The following is a 13,833-nucleotide window of genomic DNA, read 5'->3' on the forward strand; positions in this document are numbered from 1 at the left end:
CCTGGGGTCGTAGGATCAAGACCTGCATCAGGCTCCCTACAGGGAGCCTGCTTCTTCCTCTCCCTGTGCCTCTGACGCTCTCTCTGTGTCTCTCATAAATAAATAAATAAAATATTTAAAAATAAATGAAAGAACTACAAATAAATAACCTATATAAGAGTATATGATTATATGTATATATTTTTTTCAGGGAGAGATATAATTTTCATTTGGGAAAATTTCATTCATATTGTTTGTTTCTTTGTTCTGTAATTTTTAATATTTGAAGTGTTTATTTTTTCACCATCTCTCATTGGACTATAAAATTATTGAATATAGGGATTCAATCATACTCTTCTTTCCAACTTTCTCCAAAGTCAAATAAAATATTCCCATCCCTGTTCTCCTTTCTCAAATTAAAGAAGAATGAAAAAGGCCAACTGCAAATATATCTTACTGTTGAGACTTCCTTAGCAATGTTTTAAAGTGGAAACAGACTTTTTAAAGGAGAAATGTCTTCATCCCATTTATTGTCTTTTATTGTCTACAGTCTGGCAAGAGTACATTGGATATGAACACTTGTGTTACTAAGCAAAGATTGTTTGGGTAAACAAGCTTTTACTTACTTAAACTTTACTTCACCTAAAGAATCTATTAAATGTCTCCAGAGGACCGAAAATACAGAACATAAGAATCTAGAATGTTATTGTTGGTATGCTGTTGAAAATCTCTTAATCGTGAAACTCAAAAGGAAAAATCATTTTATCAATCCGTCCCAATATTTTTTCCACCGATGAAATTGTGCCATAAATTTTTAATTATCTGATTCAAGAACCAACCACGTTTCAGCAAAAGTATTTTGTTCTTGAATCTAACTCTTCTAAGTAAAATGGTAATTGTGAAGTTGTAGCAAATTAGAATGCTGTTTTGTTTCATTAACAATATTGTGCTAGTCTGGAGTATAGAAATACAAAATGGAGTTCTTGTTTTCAAAGGATTTTAGATCTCTAACAGAGATATATGAAAAAATATAAAATCACTAACTATAATAGGCCCTAAAATAAATGTGTCAATAAAATGCCTTTGGAGTTAAGAGGACTAGCAAAACAATATTGATTTAAAAGTGTTTCCATCAATATCAAAGTTTAAATAAACAAAGTGACAGAGATCATTTCTTATATTTTCTTTGCATTATAAATCATCTCTGGACATTCTTATAACAGAAAATGAATGCATGTGTTTATATTCTCTCAATTAGTCTTGGCTCCTAAAATTTTCCTGGAAAGGTTATTATTCTGTTTGTAGTATTACAGAAATATGATATCATAGATCTTTTAATTTGAAATTTTAAAAAATTGATTTCATTATTATTTATAGTCTATTGGATACTTAAACTGCTCATCTGGTACTAGAATTTTTTAAATCTTGAAACTTGCCTTTAGCTTTTTTGTTATCAATTCTGCCCTGCATAATCAAATTTTAGTATCTAGTGAAAAAAAATCCATCTACAGAGCAATATTTCTTGATTTCTTTTATCTCATACATTATTTGTACCATCTAAATCCTGGTGTTTATTTAAGTGAGCCTTAAATGGTCTGTGTACAAAATAACATCACTAGAGTCATGCTTTTCTATTTTTTTTTTTTTTGCTTACTTGATTGTTACTAAGTATGCAGATGTGATCTTACTATCTGTGAATTCTGTTATGATTTTAAAATTAATTTTTGATACCTAAAAATGAAATCTTTTGGCAACAAAACAAAACAAAAAACATGGAATGTGTCCTTCGAAACATTAATGTGGCCAGTTTGGGGAGGAGATTGGATTGAGAAAGAGATAATGATAACTAACTAGGTAGGTCTCAGGGAAACTTCTACTTTTGCCTTAAATATACTTTAATCTCATTTCATGCCTTCTTTCCAGTTGTGTCCCTATTGTTCTTGAAACTCATGACCTGTCCATATCCTTATGATAAGTCTTGTAAGTGGAATATTTTAATCCAGCAGTAGTAGCCAAATTCCCGGGAATAATCCCAGACTCCTCTCTCTCTCACTTTCCATACCCAATCATGTGAATCATCAAGTCATGTAAATTCTGCCCTCGGAACAGCTCTCCTGTCTACTTACTCTGCTCCATAACCAGGGCCTACCCTGTCTGTAGCAGTAACTCTCACTTGAATTACAGCTCTCACTTGAAGCCATCAGAAAGTGAGCTGTACCGCTTGCTCCAAGCTTGTCCCCACTCAAGATTACAAGATGCATATCTGACTTTATCATTCCTTTTGATTGCTTCATCAAATTTTCAGAGTGAATTAAGAACTATAACTTACAGGTTAGTTGGAAGAACTTCCAGTCAAAAATATCTCAAATATAAACTAACATGGTTAAGTGTAATACATCTTAATGTACATCCTGAAGTCAAGATTAGAAATGAAGACAAATGTATGAGTCAATATCAAACAACTGAAGGAAAATTCTGAGCCTGCATCTGGACCTTGCAAAAAAAGAGACGGTGCTATAATTAATTGGCAATGTCGACGATAAGGGCTGGTAGGACGCAATGATGGAAGCATGCTATATTTCCATCATTTTGAAGTACAGGATGTGTAAAACTCAATAGTAAATATTGAAAAAAAAAGTTAATCAAATATATAAGCAAAAGCAAGACCAATTAAGACAACAGAAATAATTTTAACCACAAGGACTATGAAAAATTTAACAGTCTGATGGGGCTCACAAAATAAATAAAATCTCATTTTGTATTAATAGAAATACAACTCTAGAGTATATTCAGGTGTTTCATTTGCATATCAACTGTTTCACTGTATGCTTTATATTTGAAGAAATAGAAATAGACTAATAAATATCCTTTGTGAAATAGATTTTGCCCTGGGAAAGGTTATTCGCTGGTATGTTAAAACTGAAAAGGTGAAGACTTGGAAGCTCAAAATAGCTACTCCAGCATTACGGAGGAGGGTAAGATGAATTTGTGTAATTACAGAGGCAAAAGTAGGGTTAATGGATAAAAGTTAAAGATGAAGTGAGTTTGAATCTTTCAATTTATTATGCATTTATTGAGAAACTGCTATAATGTGAGGACAGCATATTTTATGTGTACAACAGGTCAGTTATGCAACAATAACATTAAATTCCTTGGAAGAAGTAAGATTCCTGCCCAATTCAGTCATCAAATGACCTCTTTCAGGGAATTTCTCTACCAAATGGAAGTTAAGATTTATGTAAAAGATTTATCAATTTACAGAGAGAGAGAGGGCGAGGGGACATAATGGGGAGGGGCAGAGAGGGAGGGAGAGAATCTCTATCGAACTCCCTGCTAAGCCCATAGCCCAACTCAGGGTTTGTCCCACAATCCTGAGATCATGACTTGAGCTCAAATCATAAGTTGGATGCTTAACCAGATGAGCTACCCAGGTGCTCAAAAAAAAGTTAACTTTTTTTTTAAGATTTTATTTATTTATTCATGAGAGATAGACACAGGCTGAGGGGGAAGCAGGCTCCCCACATGGAGCCAGATGTGGGACTCGATCCCAGGACCCTAGGATCACACCCTGAGCTGAAAAAGCAGGTGCTCAACCATTGAGCCACCCAGGTGCCCCTGACCAGTTAACTTTTAAAATCACTTCCCAACCTAAGATTCAGTCATTTTAAAGATCTATCTGCTAAATATTAATGCATATTATATGAATATAATATATAAATACAATATACAAATATTATATAATTGATGTATAGATAGATAAAAACTCATAATACATATGTGTAAAGTACTGTGACTTTTTAGGTATTCCAAAATAAAAAAAAATTGTATATATAGGAAAGGACTTTTAATTTCATCAATAATCATTTTACAAAATCTCAATGGTGTTGCTGATCATCCCTAAATTCTTATGTTCATATAAAACATTTGACCTTACTTTAAATGGATTCTATATATAATATCCATAGCAGACATATTCTCTTGGCTTTATTTCCAAAAACAGCAAAGAATGAAAAGGATCTAACATTACAAAAAACTACTTGAAAAATAACCAATTTATAGTTTCTGGAAAAAAAAAAAAAAAAAACCCGATGCTTCTAGGGTTTTACTGTCCAGGAACAGATGTAGAAAACAACATTTAAGACAGCTCTGCATATAATAAATATCTGGGTAGTCCAGACATAAGTGATTGTGGGTATATTTGGAGTTTTTGATCTAAAGCTCTATCTCAATCTGCTTCCTCACTTAGACTGTCAAAATGGAGTTTGAAGTTTATCTCCATGATGCCAAGCCACTTTGCAGATAGCAACTATAAACTTCAGTGAAATATATGCCAAACTGGTTGTTTGGCTGAATTTAATCTACATTGAAATAAAATGATCAGTTCAATTCTGAGTTATAAGAAAGGATTAGTTTTCATTAATAGAAATATCATTAAAGATCAAGTCGTTATTAAAATTGTATATTTAAAGTCATTTATATTATTTTACTAATCTTGAAAGTCATATTAGACATCTTAAACCAAGATAATTGGAAAGATTACTCCTCACAATTTAATTATAAATTGAACATATGCAATTTCCATATTTGGAATTGAAATTCATTTCTTGTAAAATTTAAACTGTAAAACATTTATATTTTATTTTATTCATTAATCCTACTATATTAAGTAATATTCATATAACAATAAGTCATATTCCTGCCTTTGAGGAATTCATGGTTTTATAGAGCTGTTAATTTGTTTTATATAAAGTGACCCACTGAACTTAAATTTTATGACCTTTCATCTTTAAATTTTAATCTCACTATCACCCCCACTACCAGTGCAAAAGCATCCAGAATTATTAGGTCATGGTTTATCTCTCCCTTGAGTTTGTAGTTTCTCTGCATTACTCTGTCCATGAGCTCTCCACAAGTGTTACATATAACACTTGTTATTTTCTATAGTTCGGGGGTTGGGAGGTGAAATGGAACAAGTTGTATATACATATTTTTCTACTGAGTTCACATGAAGACAGAAAAGGCGATATGCAGATTTACAAGTTGTGTGGAGCATGATTGCCAAGCAACAACATCCGCTCTCAACGTCATGGGAATTACATACTAAGGTAGAAACATGGGGTCCAGAAATACAGTAATCCATCTCTACTGCAAGAGCCAATACAGAAAATGTTGGTATGTGTTATGTTAACATTAATCCTTTGACAGTTTTTTTCGGTAAGAAAATTGCACAGCTGAAAGAAAACTAAAGAGCATTAGCTAACAGTTCAAACCAACCAAGATGGGATGCCTGTGAGGCTCCATGGTTGAGCATCTGCCTTTGGCTCAGGGCATGATCCCAGAGTCCTAGGATCGAGTCCCACATGGGGTTCCCGGCATGGAGCCTGCTTCTCCCTCTGCCTGTGTCTCTGCCTCTCTCTGTCTCTCATGAATAAATAAATAAAATGTAAAAAAAAAAAAAAAAAAAAAAAAAAAACAAGATGATGTCTTTCAGATAGCTTTCTAACATTCTATATAATTTTCAGATTCACTGGGTGACTTTATTGCCTTAAAAATTTTATTTAACTTAATCCTTAAGAAAAATTTATTTTCTATTTTTTTATTTAAATTCAATGTCAGTAACCTATACTGTATTATTAGTTTCAGGGGTGAGATTTTTTTTTTTTTTAAGATTTTATTTATTCATGAGAGACACACACAGAAAGAGAGAGAGGCAGAGACACAGGCAGAGGGAGAAGTAGGGACATGGGACTCAATCCCGCGTCTCCAGGATCAGGCCCTGAGGGGGAGGCAGGCGCTAAGCCGCTGAGCCCCCTGGGCTGCCCCAGGGGTAAGAATTTAGTGATTCATCAGTTGCATTACCACCCAGTGTGTCCAATGCACTCCTTGCCTTTCCTCTGGTAACCTCTTTATTTCTAAAAAGTTCTGTCAATGTAAGTACCTGAGATCTTTCTTTCTTTCTTTGCTGACTTACATTGTTTTCTTTATTTTGAACAGTCAGAATCCTGAATAACTGCGTGGCTGTGGTCATAAAAGAAGACTGACTACACCACACATTCTCCACTATGTTAGGAAACTAATTTTATCTTGCTTTCTTTCAGTTTCCTCCTTTGTAAAAGGAAGATCGTAGGCGATAACTGACCTTCATAATCTTAGAAGCTGTTGAGTAAGATAAAAGGGAGATGAAACTCTACTTCGGGTAGATAAAAGATCTCCCATAAAAATTGTTTTAAAGTTTCTATTAATCTATATCCAAATACGAAGCCCTTTGGCTCTCAAGATCTTAAAATGACTCCTCCTTGAAGCCTAAAGCCAAGTCTGGCACGATCTAACACTCATCAGCACTTACTTTTCCTTTTTTTTTTTTGCACTTTTAAGGAGTCAAATGATTTGATTTTTGAAAAGACATGAAACTGCAAATTCTTAAAAAGTATATGACCTTAAATGCTAGTAACTATAGTTATATTAAATTATATTAGAATTAGAAAATGAACCTAAAGATCCCCAAATTAGGGGACAGAAAATTATACCAGAGGACCAATGTCTACTATCTCTAAGCAAGCTTTTCCTAAACCAGGAAATTGGGTAGCTTTGGATTGTGTTTTAAGTTTTTCCAGGTTAAGGATATGCAGTATACAATGGCTGCCTCTACCAGTATTGACTAATTGCTAAAGCAGACAGTTTTTCCTAACGTATGGCATGCATGGCAGATTGTTTAATTTGCTTAGTGCTATTCGTTTCCTTCTTTGTTGTCATGCTTCTTTAGAGATAAATTGGAGCAGGTTGTATGGTTCTCAAAGATATCAACCCCCATTCTCTGGGACCTTTAACATTATATTATTTGAGGGGAAACATGTTCTTTAAAGATGTAATTGCATTAAGGATCTTGAGATGGGGAGATTATCCTGGATTATCTGTTCTGGCCCTACCTGTCACATATCCTTATAAGAAGGTGGCAGAGAGAGATTTGACACATGCATACGGAAGACGAGTCAACGTGAAGACTGAGGCAAAGACTGGAGTCATATGGCCACAAGTCAAGAAACCCTGGAAGCCATCAAAAACTGGAGAAGGCAAGGAACAGATTTTCTCTCAGAGCCTCTCAAGGGACTGCCATCTAAGTCAGCATTTTTATTTTATCCCAGTCACACTGGCTTCAGGTTTCTGGCATCCAGACTTTTGAGAAAATAGATTTTTGTTTTAAGCCACTTAGTTTGTGGTAATTTGCTACATCAGTGATAGAAAACTAATACATAAACTTTATTTCTCTGTCTCATTCATTTTGTACTTTTCCATGTAACTTGCTTTGGGCAATGGAATATGAGCAGACGTTGTAGGCATCACGTTCAAACAGAAGCTTTAAATGCATGCTCTTGTTGTCTCCTCACCACTGTCATCCTTCCTTACGCTGTATCCTAGATACCGGCTACTCCTTCAGCCTAGGTTCCAGAAGAAACACATAGACTCAAGGCCAGAAAAGCATAGTCAAATACAGCCAAGCCTGACCAAGTCAAGCCAAACTTAAGCTGAGCCCAGCAGAACTGCAGCCAGCCTGTGGTCCTCACATAATGTGAGCAAAAAATAAATGTCACAAACCATTGACATTTTAGAGTTGTTTGTGAATGAGAATGTACATGATCAGCCAAAAGTAAAAGATAATGCACATAATGAACTTTGGATATTTTACCCACTCTTGCCTTTTTTTCTTTTGATTTTCTCATGATTATTGTTTAACTAGAGAAAGGTGTTTCTTGTAATTAAATATTGCTTTTCTGTTTAAGTTCTCTAGGGAGATGAATACTCTGCATTCTCAGGACAACAGGCCCTTATGTGAGTGAAGTGGATTAATAATTTCCCAGTCTTCCCTTCTTTATCACAACTCATGTCAACCTCTTCAATATTTCCTAATTCCAACAACGTTCTCTTACTCTGATATTGCCAAAAGATAATATAACCTTTCAGAGATGTGAAAACTCTTCTATCACATTCATGACCATAATCAGACACCTTAGTTTATGTTCAAGGATATCTTAAAGACATTAGATGAGGCATTCCTTTACTGTAGCATTTACTCCTTACCCTTCATTTTTTGTCCAGTCTCCATTTTCTTCCTTCAGATCCCTACAATCAACATTCTACTTCTTTCTAATGTGTCACTTCCTTTTCCATCAAAATCTGCTTTTCTATGCCTAAGGTTGATTCCAAGTACTCAATTCTATTTTTACTTTTAAATTCCCATAGTAAAATCATTTATCTTTTGTTGATGAATATGCCTTGAGAAATATATGCAAGTGATTCTTACTTTGATTGAAATAGTTTTCCACTGCTTACCTATGTGTTTTGGCATCTTTAACAGAGAAATTATGGGTAAGGGAGGGCAATTATTTTAAAAATTATCACAAAGGTTTATTGATTGCTTATAGATTGCTATTGCAATTTTAGAAAGCTGGACAAGGGATCAGGGCTCCACACAGGACTGTACAGTCAGTCATCTCCTATACAAGAGCATCTAGCCCAAGGGGGAAATTAGTAGCTCGAATTCAGCCTCCCTGCCATTTACCAAGCCCTAGAACTTTACCAGGAGGTCACAGCCACATGGTGGGAGAAGTGGTATAGTTTTTTGCTATCAAAAATTTCTGTACTGACCCCAAGATGTGCCTTTGTGTTCTGTAGCCATCTGGAAGAGGTGCCAGAGAGAAGCAGTTAAGCAAGGCTCTGTAGCCAGGTCAGACCAAGTTGCCTCTGACTCCGTAATTTGGAATGTATAAAACCAACAGTGTTAAATTGGTTGGTTGAGTCAGAGTGGCTAATATCTGACTTATTCTTTATACTTCCTGCCAGGTACAAATATCCTATGTTCACAGGTACTCATTATGGTGACTTCAGTCAGAAGCCTTTTGTTGAGTCTTGCTTCAGACAAAAGCAGAAAAATGCAATTCTGAGATAATCCCTTCAGTCTCCTGGATGTACATCCAAATAAGCATGTAAATGGAACACATGGCTCTATGGAACACAGGAAATCATATGCCAAATTATAGCAGTAAATATTTCCTACAGATAAGGGAAACTTGTGACTTTGCTTCCTAAGGCCAATATCGGCTCACGATTGCAAACTTCTTATTCTCTCTTTGTTAGTATATTACAAAATTTACAGTTTTACTTGGGTAACACAATGAAGAAAATGTCTGATTTTCAGTCTTTGCTGTTCACCATCACCACCATTGTTCTTTGTGGCTTCCTATGAGTCAATCATTTGTATGTTCTTAGCGATTCTCTTATAGTATCCCTCTTCACTGACCACAGGGTTGGTCTAAAGAGTCATTAGCTGAAATTCCACAGCTAGAGTCCTCAGAGACTACCTGTTCAGGTTCCTCTCAAGCACCTGCAGGGGCCCACACTCTTTCTGTAGAAATGGCTACATTAAAGTGCGACCATCTCAGTAACCACCAGGGATCTGATTAATCTTTTCCCTTTCTGAGATCAAATGGCCTCCAACCCCTGTAGACTTTATCCAACACTGTAGCCTCAAAAGCTTAGACCTTCTAAATTAGAGAGCTGGGAAGGATATCTTCAGGGGGCTCTCTCCCTATTTAGCCACAGACACAAATAGCTTCTACCTGAGGACTCAGGTGCATGGAGTTGGGTGTAAGAATATTTTCTTGGCTAATAAGAAAACGTCAGTTATATTCCCTACATTGATAATAACAATAACAGCATTACACTCCATTAAATAACAAAGCTGCTAAAGAGTAGAAAAAAAAAGACTTGAAATAGGTTTTTCTTGCAGTGTATGTGGGTGTGTGTTTTGGGGCTTGGAAAACGCTATGTCTGTAATTAGGATTTTGAATTTTTTGAGAGTCTGCCAAACAAGTAAGTCCAGTTCCATGACACAACTCAGTATAAGCTTCAAATTAAATGTGAAAGCAAGAATGTGAGAATATACTAGACATGTGAATCAAAATGGTTAACGTTTTTTGAGTTCTTTTGTAGTATTAATCTGTGGCAATTTCTTTAGCAATTTCCAACTTTGCAGTGTGGAAGCTTTAAAGTGTGTTAATAAGTTATCTAGAAATAGGGGAGTGGCTGAAGTGAAGAAGTTTTACATAGAGTACCTGAGTTGAATTTCACTCGAATGTGTGTTAGATTTATCGCTGGTTTTTGCTAAATTCAATAACGTGTTCACTGAGCAAAGCCAGTGACGGAACCTTGAGTCACTGAGGTAGCCAGACTTGTAATGGCCAGGTGCTGGCTATTAATAGATCCCTTGGGAGCTGATGGTGGCTACAGGTGGTCAGGACAGGTTTCAACAGCAGCAAGTGCAAGGAATTCCAACAAGAAAAGCATGTTCTGTCAGAGAGACCCACACCTTAGTGTTCAGCAGGGTCTGGGAGGATGAGATGGAAGTAACAGAAGTGTCAAGTGGTGGAAGGCAAAGCAAGCAGTTTCAGAGGCCCAGACTAGATACCCCCATGAGTAACAGAAAATAACAATAGTAATAATTTCTCTTACTATGTGCAAGTCCTTCTGAAATTATCAAAAACTGATGAAGTTTGTATAATTATTACCATCTTATAGTTGAGGAAATTGAGGCTCAGAACGTAAGCAACTGGCTTAATAGACACAAATAGTCAATGATGGGGCTTACAGGTCTAGTTTAATCTGACCTTTTGGAAGACTGGGTTGCAGACTCAAAGGGACTAGAATATCAGGCATGAAAGTAAGTGAGATATTTAAGTATAAAGATATAGGATAGGGATGTGAAATATGAAATACAAAGTGGTAGGGGAAATGTCATAAACTCTAAAGCCCTTTCTACTAAGCATCTTTTAGGTTAATTTGCCAGCCAGCTAGCCTCATTCTTTTCTCCTGACATCAGGTTTCAGACACTGTTATATAAAATTGACATCTTTCCTCATTCATGAATTCATTCAAGGTACAAATATGCATAAGAGTGGCTCATCTTCTGCCCTTAAGGAGGTCATTTTCTGGCAGGGTACCTCAGGCTAAGTAGAGAGAAATTCTCCTCAGCTTTCCTCTCTTCTCTCCCATCCCTCCAAAGTCTATGCTACTTTTTAAGTATGCATATAAGCTCCTTCCATTGTAGAGTCTTACTGTAAGAGAAACAGATGGAAGAGCAATCATGGCCAAGTTACATATCCTGTGGAGTTCTTAAAGTCTGTATATTTCCTGAATGTTTTCATAAGGTATGTGTGAGCATCCTACATTCTGTTTTTACTCTTGAATGGGATATTTCAAACATCTCCTCTCCTTGTAAACTGACTTTTAATAAGGGCTATCACAGCCTCTCCTCATTTCCTGGACTGAAAGAGCAAAGCAAGGTATGAGGGAAGAGTTAGGCTCACAACTAGCTCATTGACATCAATGAGAACCTCTAATCCAAGCCTAGTGGGGATTAACCTTTCACAAGGCCTCTGCACCCCATCGAACCCCCATAAAAATGACTCTGTGAACATTTCTTTACTCTATTGGAAGGGGCCAGCAGAAAGCCTGCCTCAATGCTGAGACATGAATCTTCCCTCATTTGTATTTCCAGCTTGGAATGGCCTGAAGTGGGACCAAATCTGCAGGGAAAATTCAAGTACTCCCAGATGTGAAGGCCAGAGGGCTAAAGGGGCAGGAAGCCAGGCTAGCCATTATATCTATGATCCTACACACAGTTTTCCAATGTAAAGCTTCAGTTGCTAAGGGTTTCTTTCCAAATTAACACATAGAGAATTTTTTTTCAATTGTGATTTGCTTATAACAATTTATGCATTTAAATAAAATATTTTATAGAACGGACGTTTTAGGAAAGTGTGAAGGTGTTACCTATCTTACTTTAGTTCTTAGTAATAGCATGAGAATAGTGAAAGTATAATTTTATCCTCTTTGGCTCAAGGTTTTCAAATGCATAGTTTCCTTTGCTTTTGTCCGTTGGACCAATTTATTTCTTCAGGTGTCATCTCTTCTTTGAAAACTTACTTTTATTTGTCATTATCTCATAGACCAGAAGATTGTTTTTCTTTATATTTTCAAAGTACCTAGTTATTTTGAAATTTTTCAGAATAAGCATTTTTTAAAACCCTGATTGATGAGTGTTTTAAATAGTTTAAGAAAATAAATCTTGAAAATCTTGCATTGTAATAGCATTGTGGACCTCAGACTCCCAAGACAGTCTTTTGTGGTATGGCATGTATTTTACCTCCGGGTAAGTAACAAGAGACTGACGTTTGTATATGCTTATTTATGCTACCTCATGTAGCATGTGTTGCATTTTTAGATTAAATTTTTTTTAGATTAAAATTAATTAGAATTTTCACAACATGCTGGCATCATATAATAAACCAGGAACAAAAATTGAAGACATATTTTCTTTAAATTATTTAAATTAGGGGATCTCTGGGTGGCTCAGTGGTTTGGCACCTGTCTTTGGCCCGGGGCGTGATCCTGGAGCCCCAGGATCGAGTCCCACGTCAGGTTCCTGGCATGGAGCCTGCTTCTCCTTCTGCCTGTGTCTCTGCCCCTCTCTCTCTTTCTTTCTATGTCTATCATAAATGAATAAATAAAATCTTTTAAAAAATTATTTAAATTATTTAATTCACTCATATTTTATAGCATTTAAACCTCAACCACTGAGCTTCATCTAGGTTACATGTTTTATACAAGGATCTATGGTTAGCAAATATAACTGAAGTTTAAAGGCAGAACTTCTCAGTCTGGGTCTATTATTTGTTGCAGCTTAAGCATTTTTAAAGTTACCTCCCTACAATACCTTGGATAGAAAATGACCTAACATTGTGTTCAGGTGAAGCAAAAAGGAGTGAAGAAGGAAATAGTAGAGAATAGGCATCCCATGGGATGAAAGCCCTAATCACAGAATTTCCCAGTGATGATTTGAAGGTGTCAGAAGAGTGTATTTTCTGCTTCCCAGACTGGAGTAAGTCCTCTTCCTTAAGTATTCCACTTTCTGCTAGGGGACAAAAAATGCCATAGGGTACAAGTTAGTAAAGGACATAAACAAGCAGTTTACCAAAAAAGAAATACAATGGCTTTTAAATGTATCGAATGCTTTTCAGCCAAGTTCTTACAAATTATAGCAGTAATGGAGTGTCATTGTTCACCTACCAGATTGAGAAAACTAAAGTTTTTAATGGAGTATTGGCAATAATATAAGGTAATTGTGAGTGGAACTTCATACATCTTTGAAAAAAATTGGCAACATTTATCAGAACATTAAGAGCACTTCCTATTTGAATTCTACTTCGGGAATTTATCCCATAAAATATGAACACATGCAAAATGACATAATGAAAATAGTTACAATAATATATATATATAAATATATATATATATATATATATATATATTTCTATCAATACAAGTTGAATAATTTATAGTATATGTGTGCAATGGAAAAATACTACAAAAAAAATATATATATATATATTTGGTGTCCACCACCAAATATGTGGTGGACAGATGTATGCTGCGAATGTCTTGGAGACTGATAAAGCAAAGCAAGGTGAAAATGTGTTTTAGAACATAGATGCCTAGAATAAAATGGAAGTTTATATAAAAATCTTTTAAAATACTGTTGCCAACAAACAGGGAAGGAGACCAAAAGCCAGTGGTGACATATAGACATATTTTCATTACATATATTTTGTCTTCTTTCACCTTTTTTACATTTACATGTATTTTAATAAAAAATAATAGCCAATGCAAAAAATATTCAAAATGAACAAATATTTATTTTGGTAACAGTGAGGATTCCTAAATGGCCTCTAAGATTTCCTGCCTCCTGGTATACATGCCCCATATAATCCCCAATTCTTGAGTATAAGTGGAGCCTATCAA

At 35.5% G+C, this 13,833-nt stretch overlaps 1 protein-coding gene across 9 annotated transcripts in view; it reads right to left on the minus strand.

The window, feature by feature from the left end:
* LOC144292902 (uncharacterized) overlaps positions 1 to 13,833 on the minus strand; it is a 44,177-nt gene that overhangs the window by 16,848 nt on the left and 13,496 nt on the right. For 7 of the 9 annotated variants that reach the window (XR_013360305.1, XR_013360306.1, XR_013360303.1 and 4 more), the window contains one exon: positions 12,749 to 12,946. Coding sequence is in view for 3 of the 9 variants with exons in the window: in XM_077863862.1 (XP_077719988.1) it covers positions 12,749 to 12,946 (198 nt within the window). In the remaining 6 variants the exon portion in view is untranslated. Of the gene's footprint in view, positions 1 to 12,546; positions 12,947 to 13,833 lie in introns of those variants that run through there. The other 2 variants (XM_077863863.1, XR_013360304.1) reach the window with 2 other exon arrangements.

The sequence above is a fragment of the Canis aureus genome, chromosome 21 (genome assembly GCF_053574225.1).
Source record: "Canis aureus isolate CA01 chromosome 21, VMU_Caureus_v.1.0, whole genome shotgun sequence".
Classification (NCBI taxonomy): domain Eukaryota; kingdom Metazoa; phylum Chordata; class Mammalia; order Carnivora; family Canidae; genus Canis; species Canis aureus.